The sequence below is a fragment of the Elgaria multicarinata genome, chromosome 8 (genome assembly GCF_023053635.1).
Source record: "Elgaria multicarinata webbii isolate HBS135686 ecotype San Diego chromosome 8, rElgMul1.1.pri, whole genome shotgun sequence".
In the NCBI taxonomy this organism is placed as follows: domain Eukaryota; kingdom Metazoa; phylum Chordata; class Lepidosauria; order Squamata; family Anguidae; genus Elgaria; species Elgaria multicarinata.
This window is the reverse complement of record NC_086178.1, coordinates 83869424-83884206: the sequence shown is the minus strand read 5'-3', so window position 1 is coordinate 83884206 and position 14783 is coordinate 83869424. Positions and strand designations below refer to the sequence as shown.

The following is a 14783-nucleotide window of genomic DNA, read 5'->3' as shown; positions in this document are numbered from 1 at the left end:
CAACGTCCGTACTTACTGTGCTAATCACCAACCGATCTCACTAATAAATGTTGATATTAAAATATTAACGGCAATTTTAGCTGATAGATTGCAACAAGTCATTGCAACGTTAGTCGGACCAGATCAAGTGGAATTTATTAAAAACAGGCAGGGGGGTGATAACTTGAGATTAGTTGTGCATTTGATAGCTTTAAATAGAGAAAGAACTGACCAGGCGGCCATTGTCTCCTTGGACGCTGAGAAGGCCTTCAACAAAATAAATTGGAAGTTTACGCTTGCCTCACTGAGTAATTTTGGTTTTCAATGGAATTTTTGAAGTATGTTACAAATTTATATTTGATCCCAAGAGCAAGAGTTATGAGCAATGGTTGGTTGGTTGCTTTTTTCGTGCTTGGGCAAGGTACTAGGCAAGGATATTCACTTTCCCCATTGATATTTGATCTATGTTTGAAACCCCTGGCTTGCGCAATTAAACAGAACAGTAGTATTCATGGGCTTGTGCATGCTGACTTAGAATTTAAAATAATTCTTCACGCTGATGATCTTTTATAGTTTCTTTCTAAACTCCAAGCCTTCCTGCTTTGATGAAATTGATTAATACCTTTGGTAATCTGTACGGTTATTCAATTAATTAGTCAAAATCTAAATTGATGCCAATTGAAGGCAGCATATTTCCTAGTGTGTTGACTGATGGTCAGTTCCGATGGTGCACTGATTTTATTACCTATCTGGGAATACTCATTCCCAGAGAGATATCTCAATTGATTAAAATAAACTTGAATAAACTGATTAGTGAGATTGCATGAGATTGGAGCCTTCGCTAGACCTAAGGTTTATCCCGGGATCGTCCCAGGATATCCTGTGTGTCATTTACATGAACAGGAATGACCCTGGGGCGATCCCGGGATAAACCTTAGGTCTAGCTAAGGCCATAAATAGATGGGCACCATTAAAGTTGAGTTTGTGGGGTGAAGTCAACATACTTAAGATAAACGTTATACCTCAAATTCTCTATGTTATGCATGGGATTCCTTTATTTATACCTGGCAAATACTTTCAACAACTTAATGCTTTGTTTCATAAATTCTTCTGGGGTTCTTCCTCACCTTGAATATTTTTAAAACAGAAGCAGCTTCCAAATAAAGCAGGTGGGTTTGGTTTTCCAGACCTAGCTTTGTACCATCGGGCCTATTTATTGGCTTGCACTAAGTTTTGGTCTTTTCCAGTTCACTTAGGTTTGTCACCTTGGTCAGTTCTGGAAGCCTTATGGTTAGAACGTCTTCCCAAATGGATGGCACTTGGTTCTCGACATATTAGAGTCTGCGTGTTAAAGTTATAAATGTAATTACACCTATTTGAATGTAATTAAGAAATTCAATGTGATCAGGATGCTACTTAGTATTTGTAATTCTGGATTTCTAAAATGTATCAAGAGCTGTTTCAGTAAAATGTTGTAGTTGCTGAATAAATTGGTCACATTTTATTTTTTTGTGTTTAGGGAAGATGTGGAAAAAGCTAAGTTATCAGGAGACTGGAAAATAGTGTATGATTTTTATTCAACGACCTTTGATTCTTTTCCAGAAGTCAATATTGCATTTAAGGTAAAAAAGAATACTACCACACACGAATTCACTTTAAACAGCAACTAGTATTGATACAAATATGTGCGTTTTATATGTTTTATAAAACATATGATTACAAAAAACTAGTTTGATTAGACATAAGGTTATCTCATATTGGCTCAAGCTCCACAAAACCAGGAAATTGGAAACTAAGTCTGCTACCTTATCTGATGTGCCCTGTGGTCAGTAATAATGTTGTATAATGTCATCAGTTGTGCTTGTGGCCACACTTTTCCTTGATCTTTCAGTCCCAAATCCAGATGGGGACGATGGAGTGCCTGGAACAAGCAAAGATGCCTACATTGTCCTGGTCCTGTATTGCTTTATGAAGCATCTGAGGGCATGTCTACACCTATGGGTATAGAGGGCCAGAGAGGAGGCGATCCCGGACTTACCTACTTCCGGAATCGTCGCCCTCTGTTTACACGTGGCATGCAACGTCCCAGGAGGGCGGAGGACGTCGTGCCTGCTATTTTGTTTTTTCGAAAAAGAGTGCAGGAGTGCTCCTGCCCTCAGCCTTCAGAATTACTCTTATCTCAGTTGACAGTTTCCTGCTAACACTCCCCACTGTCATAATGCTAACAGGAACAGTGGAATTCAAAAGGCTGGCTGCATTCTAGCTTTAGAGTGAAATTGAGGATTCCCGACATAACTTTGTCAGGAGTTGCTGGCATAGGCTTTCATGGGGCAAGAAAACCTTGATAACTTTTATTGCTGCTCATAATTTCACCAAACTGATGAGAGGCACACTCTTTCAACAAGACTGAATAAAGTACATAAGTAGTTTTCCCCAGTTTGAAAGAAATATATGATATGCTTGCAAAACCATTTTAAAAAAAAAAAAGCTAGATGAATTAAAGGAAAAAGGCATACTCTTAAAATTCTGGTTCTGTATAGAAAAATATTACAGTCAGTATCCAACAGTGCCACTCCTCTTATGCAGAAAACCCATCGTGCCAGCATATAATATTGCCGTTGCACTAGAGGTCGCTTATGATAGCACTACGAGAATTGCATACATGGAGCAGCAGCGTTGAATACACCCCTAAAGCTAGTTTTCTGTATTGATATTTGAAACTGATTGTTAGACCCTTTTCACAAACTTATGCGATTTTGTATTTCTCATATTTGTAAGTAGGATGAAAACCCTACAAACACTGCAGTCCAGCAAAAGTGAGAATGGTTTGCACACTATACTCACTCATAAGGGGAGAAACTGCATTGCACCAACAACAATCATCTGTTCAGTTGATGAGGGACTGAATCTAGCCACCCCTACTATTTTACGAATGATTAGTGTTGTGGTTAGTTCTATTGCCTTTTTAATGACCCACGCTTATGACTCAGTCTGGGCAAATACTTAATGCATTAGCAGGGTCTCTTTATTAGAATTTCCCCCTGCAAGGACATTACTGCTGGCATCCTAGAGTACTTAAAAGAAAGAACAAGTTGAAGTTATGTTTCTCTTTGGCTTAATGTTGGCAAGGATCATCCATGAGGTATTGCAAGCAAAGCAGTCCATTTTAACATCTATAGATGTCAGGGGTGAGCAACCAGATGTTTTGGCCTACAACTCCCACCATTCCTCATCATTGGCTATGATGGCTAGATCTAATAGGAATTATATTCCAAAACATCTGGAAGGCCACAAGTTGCCCATCCATTCTATAAAGCTACATATAATCCCAGGCAGTAGGATATCAATATTGCAAGCCATGTGTATTCCAGTCTTTCTATCAGAACATTAGAATTAATAAAAATATTAATTTTGAATTGTAATTGAATGTTTTTTGTATAAATGACATCACTCCAGAAGTTGCATTTGTAATGGAAGTTTGAAAATGTACCTGACATAACTATTTTCATAAAACACCATTTTTTAATGTCTTCCCTTAATTTACAGAAATATACTGAAACACCTCTTAATTCTATGGAAGACTGCGGAGTTGATTCTAAATTTGTGAACATTGTTTATGATACCTTATTAAATGCAGTAAGTAAAATAATGGTGTGATTTTTAAAAATATATACGCATATAAATTTTGTACATTGGTTATACCAATGCATTCTTGTACAAATTTAATTGTTAGAATACAGCTAGAACAGTGCTATCTATAGATTACTAATTCATAGTTCAGATATCTTCAGTTCAATAATTATATGTTACAGATAATGGGTTGGATCCAGACTAAATTAGTATACTTGAGTTCCACTAAAGTTAATGTGTCAAATTAGTCATGACTAAAACATGACCAACTTAGTCTGGAGCTAAACCAATATAGATCTTAAACGTTTATGTGACTGCACTGTGTTGCCACTGGAAATTTGTTATGTTATATATTTTCAGGAGATTATAACTACGTAAGATAACCCTTGAAGGAATTCAAGGATCTATCTAGTTCAGCAAGGTGGACAGTGTCCTATTGGGGCCATGCCCTTGCATTCACAGCCCTGCCAGCCCAGATCCGCATATGGCTGCAAGCGCCAACCTGAGGGAAAACGTGCATTTCCTGAAGGCGTGCTACCTGTCCTCTCCGGAAGCACATGTTTTTGCACATGTTGGGCTTGCCCCCAGAAGCGTGATATCAGGGCACAGTGGAACTGGCCATGCATACACAGTGTGTAAGTGTGGCCAAACAGTGACTTTTGTAATACCCATAGGATGAAGGCAAACATCCTCCTCCATTGTTTGCCACCACCACCCCACAAGAACTACTATTCAGAGGCACAATACCTTTGAGTATGAAGGTGCTAATTAACTATCAGTGTTTATCACTGATGATAAATTCATTCTCTGTTAATTTGTCTAATCCCCTTTTAAACTGTAGTTGAGAATTGGGTTACAGTGTTGTAAACAGCAGGTTTATTAAAAACCCTCACAATGTAAAACAAAATGTAAAAAATCTGTTAAATATTTCAAATTGTTATCTGTCATTATATTTTACGCTGTTTAGGGTTGTCATCCGGAAAAAAAATTGAGAACAAATGCAAAAATGGCGCCTGTGGGCACCCAGCACAATGTAGCAGTCCCCACAGATAAATTAAGCCATGGTGAGCTGTCATGTCGTGCGAACCAGCCCAAGTTCTGGAAAGTTGCTCATAAAGTCTGGGATAGTGACATTTAATTTCAAAAAGGGAACCTCTTAAAAAGGAGAGAGAGAGAGAGAGAGAGAGAGAGAGGATAAGTTAAAAGGAAGCTGAAAGAGTAAATGGAGTCAGGTTTCTTCAGAACACTAGGATTTTTTAAAAAATGTGATAACAGACAATCAATTAGAATGAATTAGAAAAAATAATAACAGGTTCAAAAGGATGCTGTCATGCTTGATGAGCGAAGTCAAGGAGGCTATAAAAGGTAAGAAGGCTTTCTTTAAAATAATTGTTATCTTGAGGACATTGTGGATGTCTTGGAATTTCTGGGGCACTTCTTTCTTACATATACATTACAATTTGATAGAACGTCACTGATCCTGAGCAATTCCAACAATTATTTAACCTCACTAGATCCTGAGCATCAAACAGATTCAGTCTAGAGTTGCCCCCCACCACACACACACCTTTGGTCAGCTCCACTGGTGCTTATCCTAATGAAAATGTATTTGTCATCCCTGGAATTGCACAGTGAATGCATAAGTCATTGAGAGGCTAGTTGGAAGTCACCCAGTTTTACAACCTGTTTTACTTTTGGCTGTCTCCCTGATTTTCTCTCTATCCCATGATCACCCTCACTTTGGGTCACAATGGTATACTCATTACTATATTTCTATTCATCCGGGGCACTTCTCGATGAGGGGAAAGCCCCGGGTTGGATCCGCAGTGGCGACAGGTCATTTATATGATGTAGCAGCCCTCACAAAGCCATCCCAAGGCTTTTCCCCAAATTTCCAAGGTGGAAATATGTATTTGTTCATTTTGTATGAGGTGTAGTTCCAAATTTATTTATTTATTTATTTATTTATTACATTTCTATACCGCCCAATAGCCGGAGGTCTCTGGGTGGTTCACAAAAATTAAAAACATTAAAAGTATAAAACAACAGTATAAAACCATAATATAAAATACAATATAAAAGCACTACCAGATAAAAACAGCAGCAATGCAAAATTACAAATTTAAAACACCAAGTTAAAATTTATTTATGGACTGTTAAAATGCTGGGAGAATAAAAAGGTCTTCACCTGGCGTCTAAAAGCATATAATGTAGGTGCCAAGCGTCCCTCCTTAGGGAGCTCATTACACAGCCGGGGTGCCACAGCAGAGAAGGCCGTCCTCCTGTAGCCACCTGCCTCACTTCCTTTGGAACATCGAATAATGTTGGTATCCTTGTACTAATGCAGTGGTTCCCAAAGTGGGCGGTATTGCCCCCTTGGTGGCAGTGGGATTGCATAGGGGGGCGTTAAGAGGCAAAGGGACGGCAGGGGGGCACTGGCAGGGGGCTCTAACAGGCAAAGGGGCGACAGGGGGGCGCTAGAGGTGGTCTCTCCAGAAGGGCCTAAAACCCAGGGACCAAGCAGGAAAGAGCTGCAAATTCAGCTGCTCTCCCCACACTGCTCCTGCACTCACACAGCTGCTCTCTCCTCCTATCTCAAGCCCACAGCGGCCCCACCAGAAGTAGAGGGTGGGGGAAGCACCCACAGGACGCAGCAGAGCAGGAAACAGCGGCGAATTCAGCTGCTCTGCCCACTCTTCTCCTGCCTAGGAGGGCCCAGGGCTTCTTTCCTGCTGGAGCCACCGCCGCCTGCTCACTCCCTCGGCCAGAGCTGCTCCCTCCTACAAGCTGCCCCGGCAGACCTCTCGCGATAGTTGCTGCACAGGGCGGGAGCAGCAGCTGTGTGGTGGAGAGGAAGGAGCATGTGGAGGACAGCGGGCAGCAGAGCAGCTGCCAAGAACAGCAGTCAGCCGGCAGGCTGGGTGGGGAGCAGGACTGCTTGTGCTGCTGCAAGGTATCACCAGGCTCCCTTCCCCTGTCAGGAGTTGCAGATTGGGGCCATCTCCCCTCTGAGCTGCTTCCCTCCTGTCGTAATCAGCCCGGCAGCTATTGTGAGGCTTGGGGGGAGGGGGGGTTGGAGAGAGAGAGAGAGAGAGAGAGAGAGAGAGATGCTGTGTGTCTGTGTGTGTGCTCCCACCCCAAAAAAAATCTGGACTACAACAGGATTGGGAGAGAAAAGAAAAGTGGGAGGGGGAGAGAAGTGCAATTCCCCAGGTCCTTCCTGGCTAAAGAAGATTCAGCAGCACTTTTTTCCAGAATGCTTGCTGAAACCATTCCTATCTGCCCTTGCTTATTTCAGGGTGTCCAACCCCCTTTTTTCAAGCGGTCTTTTGGTAAACATGGTATGTGTGTATCTTGTGTCACCATAAAAACAGACCTGCAACATAATCCTAAGTATGTCTACTCAGAAGTAAGCCCCACTGAGATCAATAGAACTTACTCTGAGGTAAATGTGCATAGGATTCAGCCTGAAAACGAAGAGAGGGTGAAGAAAAGACAGGAGAAAATGAATTGTAGAAATAGAATAGCAAGGTAATTGTGGGATATTTAACCATATTTAAAGACAATAAGTACAGTAAAATTAGTGCCCCTCTACTTCGGTCCCAGCCAGATTTTCCATAGGAAAACTCTGTACCAGGTGGCAGATAATTATTTTAAAATTTTCATTAAAATACGTTATCCTTTCTTATAACAAAATGGTGCTTATTCCTAAGTAAGCTTGTTCCACTGAAGAAGGAAATCCTATTTGATTCCTATATTCATGCTAGTGTGACATGATAAGTTAAAGACACAATTTTATGGGAAGCACCTGCCCCAGGCTTGCTGAGGGAGGGAGGGAAACGAGAGCGAACGCCTCTGTTTGCAGCCAGCATGGCAGGGCACACCAATTGGATTTTGAATAAAGTATTCAATTAATTGTTACTGTTTTGAATTTTATTGTTATTATCTTCCTTGGTGGGTCGTTGAAAACCACTATTCCGAATAATGATTTTTATAGTGTAGGGTAGGGGGGCGCTGGGCATGAGTTTGTGGAACCAAGGGGGCGGTGACCTGAAAAAGTTTGGGAACCACTGTACCACAGCTTAGGGCCAAAGGTTTTATGCAAACATGTGTAACGGTAGGCTGGTGGCCTTTTTTTAACATGAAAAGCCGTTTTGAGAGGAATGACTGGAAGTTCATCTGTTTCTACACCTAGAGTGTCTCTGTATTAAGGGAAATTGCATTGTTTACCCAGGGTTGTTGTGCTTCCCGGTTGTTTGGCTCAATGGATACAGGCTGCATTACATTGGAGGAGAGGGGCGACAGGATGAAAGATCCTGCTGTTTCCAAGCTCCTTTAAATAGCAGACACATTTGAATCCAGGAAGCACCTCCCTCCCTCCCTGGCATGTGTGCAAAGGAGCAGCGGGGGAGGGGGGTGTAAATCTGCAACACACTTACTTGGAGGTAAGCCCCATAGAACACAATGGGACTTACTTCTGAGTAGACACATGGGGAATTACTAGCACAGTTCAACAGAAAGAAGAAAAAAGTAATTTGAAAGACCCTCACTGGATTTAAACCTAGCACAACTATAATCTAGCATAATGAGGGGTCTTGTTCTTGTCTTAAAGAACCCTCTGCATCCTCATAGCATTGAACTTAAAGGTGTGCTTTCAGTGGGGGTGGGGGTGTCAGATCTGTCTCCCTTTGTTGCAGGGAGATATTTTATCCTCTTCTCCTTCCAATAGCAGTGAAAGATCTTTCTCGGCAAGTTCATAGCACAATGCCAGCTTTACACACTGCCAATTTTGCATCATTAAGGGTTTATTCCAACTTATCTCTGATCTTCTCTAAAACAGAATAAGGGAGGGAAACTGCAGGAGACGTCCTGTTTGTTGACAATGTCATGGAGTCAACCCACAAACGTCCGTGAGAGGCCAGTCATGAGTGTGCTAAAAGTGGTTCATTTAGAGAAGCCCCCACACTTATCTGTAAGAGTTAGAAGCATTGTCTGATCAGCTCTGATTCATAGATGCAGGAGTCATATAAACTGTTCCCTTAGACCTTAAAAACAGATAATAGCACCATCAGTGATCACTACTGTTCTGCAATCCTAAAGGATTTAGGATGGTTTTTATGTAAATTAATATGAATATATATGATACTTTCTTTATTTGAGTCTTTATTCTTAAATGAAGGTATAGAAGGACTGGGAAATAGTCAAAGACAGTGATCCACTGTGCTAGTAAAGAAGCTAGGGTACAAACATTGCTGAGCCTCTGTAATATCACAGTGACCCTGTTCAGACAACACGCTAAGCCACAGTGGTTAAGTAATTTGAATTAAACATTCTGGCTTAGCGTGTCATGTCATGTGAACCATTCCTAAGCATGGTAGCTACATAACCATGGTTTAAATACACTCACTAACCATTTGCTGCAAAAAGGTTAATGGCCTAACCATGGCTTAACATGTTGTCTGAACAGGCCCAGTTTGTGGTGTATCTTTTATTTTAGTTTTGCTTCTGCTGTACATTTTCTTTTGGATGTTTTACATTTTCTTTTGTAGCTGTTTTATATTGGTAATTTCCCCCACCCATCCTAGAATTACCAGTTTGCAAGTTATGGGCAGTGACCCAGGGATGGAGCATTCTCAAGTTGTTCAACAGGAACACATGGGTGGCTGGGAGATGGGATGGGAGTTGTTGAGGCTGAGCAGGTTGAGTTTGCAGCCTCTGTCCCTTGGTCCCACAACAGTGCTCAAAGGGAGGTCTCCACAATGTGTCCCTCACTAGGGTGACCATATGAAAAGGAGGACAGGGCTCCTGTATCTTTAACAGTTGTATTGAAAAAGGAAATTCAGCAGGTGTCATTTGTATATATGGGGAACCTGGTCAAATTTCCTCTTCATCACACCAGTTAAAGCTGCAGGTGCCCTGCTCTCTTTTAAATCTGGTAACTCTAGTATAGCTCCTGCACTCTAAGTGTTGTGATGGTGGAAATTCCACCAGATTCTCCATATAAATAAATGACACCTGCTGAAATTCCCTTTTCTATGCAACTGTTAAAGATACAGGAGCCCTGTCCTCCTTTTCATATGGTCACCTTACCCCTCACCCAAGCACAAAGGACACTGAGAGTGCCTGTCTAGGGTGACCATATGAAAAGGAGGACAGGGCTCCTGTATCTTTAACAGTTGCATAGAAAAGGGAATTTCAGCAGGTGTCATTTGTATATATGGAGATCCTGGTGAAATTCCATCTTCATCACACCAGTTAAAGCTGGAGGAGCTATAGTAGAGTGACCAGATTTAAAAGAGGGCAGGGCACCTGCAGCTTTAAATGTTGTGATGAAGAAGAAATTTCCCCTGGTTCCCCATATATGCAAATGACACCTGCTAAGATTTCCTTTTCAATACAACTGTTAAAGATACAGGAGCCCTGTCCTCCTTTTCATATGGTCACCCTATGCCTGTCGGTCAGTGGAAGTTTGCCTCTGCAGTAGGACACTTGCAGAAAAAGCAGCAAGGCCGAGATGGAAGTGCATGAAGGAACAGGCCGCCCCAAAGGAAACAAAAATGCTAAAGGAAAGAAGAAGAAGAAAGTAAGGAAGAGTAAAAGAAGTGGAAGAAACTCAGCTCATGCTCTGACAATGACTTGCTAGAGAGAACGCTCCTAGCCTTGCTGCTGTTGTGGTGGGGGTACTCTGGCAGCTGGGAACCACGCCCTTTGGGCATGCATGACTGAGGTGGGGGAGGGGAGGACTTCCCAAGAGATGCAGCTCTAGAATGTTCTGGGTGGGGCTCTGTGCAGACACAGAACCCATATGTGTGAGTCAGATTACATAGAACAGTAGATATTGAGCTGCTGCATGCAGCTAGAGGACTTCCCACCCCCCAAGTATACTGATTTAGACTTGGCAACACTGAATTTTACCAGTCCTCCTTCGCAGGGCAGTTTGCAGGTGAATTCAATAGGGAATCCATGTTTTCCATATAGTGAATAGTTGTATGATCATGTCCATCTACATGAATAGAATAAGCGCATGATGGAGCAGGAGGATCACATCTGTCTACTTATCCCTGTCTCACAGCCTTTATGCTTCTGCTGTAATACAAAACATGGCCATAGGGTGCTATGTGCACACATACACACACCCAGTAATGTGCCAAACACTCACTACCAAAATAGGGAAGGGTAAAAATTGCATGTTGCATGAGTACAAAAAACTGAAAGCAGAACTATATTACCCTACTGTACATTGGGACAAATATGAGCATCAGGTTTATACCTCTGATTAGCCCAGTAAAGCTAGAAAATAATACAAAGATATGGCAACAAATGAGTTGAGAGATTTTGATGGATTTCATATGGAAAAGCTTAGGAATTTTGAACTTAGAAAAGGCTACCAATAGGAAATTTAAGAAATAATTTGATAAATAGGTTGAAAAAATTGAGATTTCTGCTGAATTTTTAGAATTATATTATGAATTTTAAATTTTGGCTGTATCTTGTATAATAGTATAAGTTGTGTTATTGCAATTTCAAAAATATAAACCTCCCGTAGTCCTTTTGATAATAAAACTTTGTTGAGTCATGATCCAGCCACATGGTGATAACATAGAAATTGTTTCTTTGTGAAAAATACTAGTTGTGGGTGTTGTTTTTTTCTCTTCTCATTTGTTCTAGCCTCAAGATATCCAGAAGTGTGTCCTAAAAGGAATAATTAATGGCTTATTACAGGAATGGAAAGGGTAATTATAATTAACTTTTGTATATGTTTCTAACATTGAAGTCATTTAAAGTTTCTGCTGAGATCAACTTTTGAAAGTGCTTTTTATATTGTATTTTGTATTCATGTTTTTAAATTGTTGGTTGTTTTTATGCTTTTCGTGGTTTTAATTTTTGTGAACCTCCCAGAGAGCTTCGGCTATTGGGCGGTATAAAAATGTAATAAATAAATAAATGTGAGTAACTGGTAGTACAAACAACAGAGTCCTGTGGCAAGAGCTCAGTCATATTTAGCAAGCATTACCTAATTGATATAGATAGATATACAATTTATTTTGATATACATACTATAGATAGATAGATAGATAGATAGATAGATAGATAGATAGATTCAGGGGAAAAACACTGAGACCAAAAGCTGGTGTAGCAATAGGTCTGTCATATTTCTATGGATACAAGATAAGAACAGAGTGACATAACAGCAGTAACTGGTTTTTTATTAAGTCATAGTAGTAAATAATAATAATATATTGTTATCATCATTATAGGTTCCAGGGCTCTCCTAACTAAGGAGAGTAAATGTACTCTCCTTAGTGAGTGAACCCTGGCTAAGGTGACAGTGCTCCAAGCAGCACTGAGTATCTTAATGGGCCTACGTACCATTTCAATTTCAATTTCCTCAGAACGATGCAAAATTGAAAGAATTGTGGGAAATTGTACATGGCATAATTATCAAATTCCCCAGCCCTGTAAGTGATTGTATATATACAGTACTATTGAAGAGACAGACATTTTATTTAACAAGTGATGAAGCAGGGCCCACTACTCTGGTTTAGGAATCCTGCGCAATATGTTAATTGCAGGTCCCACAGGTCTTTTTTTCTAAACTAAAAAGCTGGAACACTTTAGTTTTCTGTTGTAGGGGAGATACTCGACCCCCTAATTATTTTGGTTGTCTTTTTCTGCACCCTTTCCAGCTCCATGTAATCCTTTTGAGATGGAGTGACCAGACCTGTCCATAATATTTGAAATACATCCACATCGTAGATTTATGTAAGGAAGTTGTACAGAGCCAGAATAGGGTGGGAATCAGATGATTCCCCCACCCAGACCTCCCTAGGCTGAATGATGTCAGGTGGGCATAGCTATGGGTGCTCACATTCTGATGTCATTTGTTGCCTGACTGAAGTGTGGACCAGGGCCAGGCATTGCTGCATGCTGGCTTTCACGTTTAGGGAAATCCCTGTGCGCAGCAAAGTCAAGCCAGTCAAGTCCCCTTTGCGCCTCCAACAGAAGAGAGAAACAGACTCATCTGGCTCTGCCCCTGCTTTTCCCAACTCACTTTTTTCCTCTATAGAGGACGAAGCAGGGTGGGCACAGCTGTCAGGGGGGTGAAAGGGACCCAACCAGTTTGGCTTTGCTGCATGCAGACTTTTCCCCTCAGGGAATCCCCATGTGCAGCGAGGGAGCAACGCAGGAGACTTTCCACTGTCATCCCCAATCTGTGATTGGACATAATAGTGAGAATTCCTCTCTCCACATCCTCTACAATACTTGATAGCGGTGGCGGAAATGGGGCCTGTAGAGGGGATGCAAGCCTCCACGGACCAGATGCAGAGCCTCCACAGGCCAGAGGTTCTGCATCCCTGATGTAAGGACATAGTAATATGGAATATTCTTATTTTTAGCCCATCCTAATAATCCCTAGCACAGAATTTGCCTTTTTCACATCTGCTGCACACTCTGTTAATCCAAGATCTCTCTTCTGGTTAGTCACAGTCAGTTCAGATGTCATAAACATAGATGCGAAGTTGATGTGATGTGAATTTCTTATTTACGCTCCATCTAGTTTGCTATTTTGTTGCCTGTTGTTCAACCCTTATATATAGCCTGAAAATAGATAAAAAACTACATAGCATGGGCACACATCCTGACTGTTAAAAAAGAAGAAGTTGGAATTGATATTAAATGCATTTGTGGCAAGCACACACAAACTTACATTTTATCTTTCATTCTTCATCTATTCATCTGCTTGCAGGCCACGAACGAAAGACGATCTAAGAGCATATTTTATACTTCTACAGGTAGGAAAAATAGAAACATTAATTTATTTAAAGGGAGTATGTGCACCATAAAATTCCCTCTGTTGCTGTTGATTTTGGGGTTGTTGTTTTCTGTGTGTGTGTGTGTGTGTGTGTGTGTGTGTGTGTGTGTGTGCTGCTAATTATTCCATTGCAGCTCTTTGCATATTTGCAGTGCTTATGTATGAAAAGAAGCAACAGAGCAACCATGAGGAAAAAATGACCTGAGAACAGACAAATGAGATCAACTTTGCATTTTGAAAAGACATATTGGCACATCAGCTCATAAGTGTATTGTTTGTTGGTAGGCATGGCAGTTTATTGCTTGGGTTGGCACATTAGAGACCTGGTTGAGAGAAATTTCTAACAAGTTAGCACATGACACAAAAGTGTTCATCTGAAGGGGCTTCAGTATCTCATTTAAAACTGTCTCTCCCAGGTTTTGACTAAAGTTTGTCCTCTAGGATATACCACAGAGGTAATTAGCGACCACCAGACCCCTTAAATGATTATTTCCCCCCCAAGATACTACCCCCACTCTGCTTAGGAAGATTTTTAAGGAGGGCATGTGCTGGATACAAGCTCTATCACCTTCACTCTCTACATGTGTGATATTTTCAACCTTGCCCAGTACTCACCTCCGCTTCTACAGGCCACTTATCTTCCTCAGGCATGTAAATGCATGGGGTTACATTCGAACTTGTACATTCCACCAGTTTAAAGCGTTTAACCAAAACCAGTATTTTATTAGCAAAACAGGAGAAAAAAGTGATAAATACTAATTTAGAAAACAAAAGAGGGATATAATTCTCTACTCTGGCTTGGAATTGATGGTAGTTTACTGAACCAGTCTAAGGATAAGTACAACAGTGTTGGGAGCAGCTTTCAGCTACAAGCCAATAGGCAGGAACACGATGTAGTTACTAGGTATTACAACGAATATTCTTATTATTATCATTTTTATAATAGTATTTTCATTATAACATCGAATATTGTTTATTTTTACACTAACAAGTGCTTTTAATCTTTTTCAGAATCCTCTGTTTTGTAACACATCAACGTATGTCATTTTTGCTCATTTGCTAAGACAGATTGCTGCTTTAACAGAAGGCGATCATCACTTCCTAATTCACTGGTTAAAAAAGTAAACTATTTTCTATTGTCTTGGATCACAATTGTGTTTTCTGGGGCAATTGGTTTATTTACTGATTTTGGTAATCGACTAGTTCTGAATAGGTCCACTGCTTCCTTCAAAAAGTCATCAGAATATTGGCAGCTGTTAAAGAATTAGCTTAGTATTTGCAGGAGCAAATATAAAATACATGAAGTGTAATTGAAGTATAATATGTTTTATGTAGGAGTTACACATCCATTATTGTAGCA

General features: G+C 40.6%; 1 protein-coding gene across 1 annotated transcript in view; it reads left to right on the top strand.

The window, feature by feature from the left end:
• The window catches only part of HECTD2 (HECT domain E3 ubiquitin protein ligase 2), a 56552-nt gene that overhangs the window by 20600 nt on the left and 21169 nt on the right, over positions 1-14783 (top strand). The window contains exons 4-8 of the mRNA XM_063133279.1: positions 1499-1601; positions 3526-3615; positions 11278-11342; positions 13358-13403; positions 14435-14544. Of these exons, the coding sequence (XP_062989349.1) occupies positions 1499-1601; positions 3526-3615; positions 11278-11342; positions 13358-13403; positions 14435-14544 (414 nt within the window). The remainder of the gene's footprint in view (positions 1-1498; positions 1602-3525; positions 3616-11277; positions 11343-13357; positions 13404-14434; positions 14545-14783) is intronic.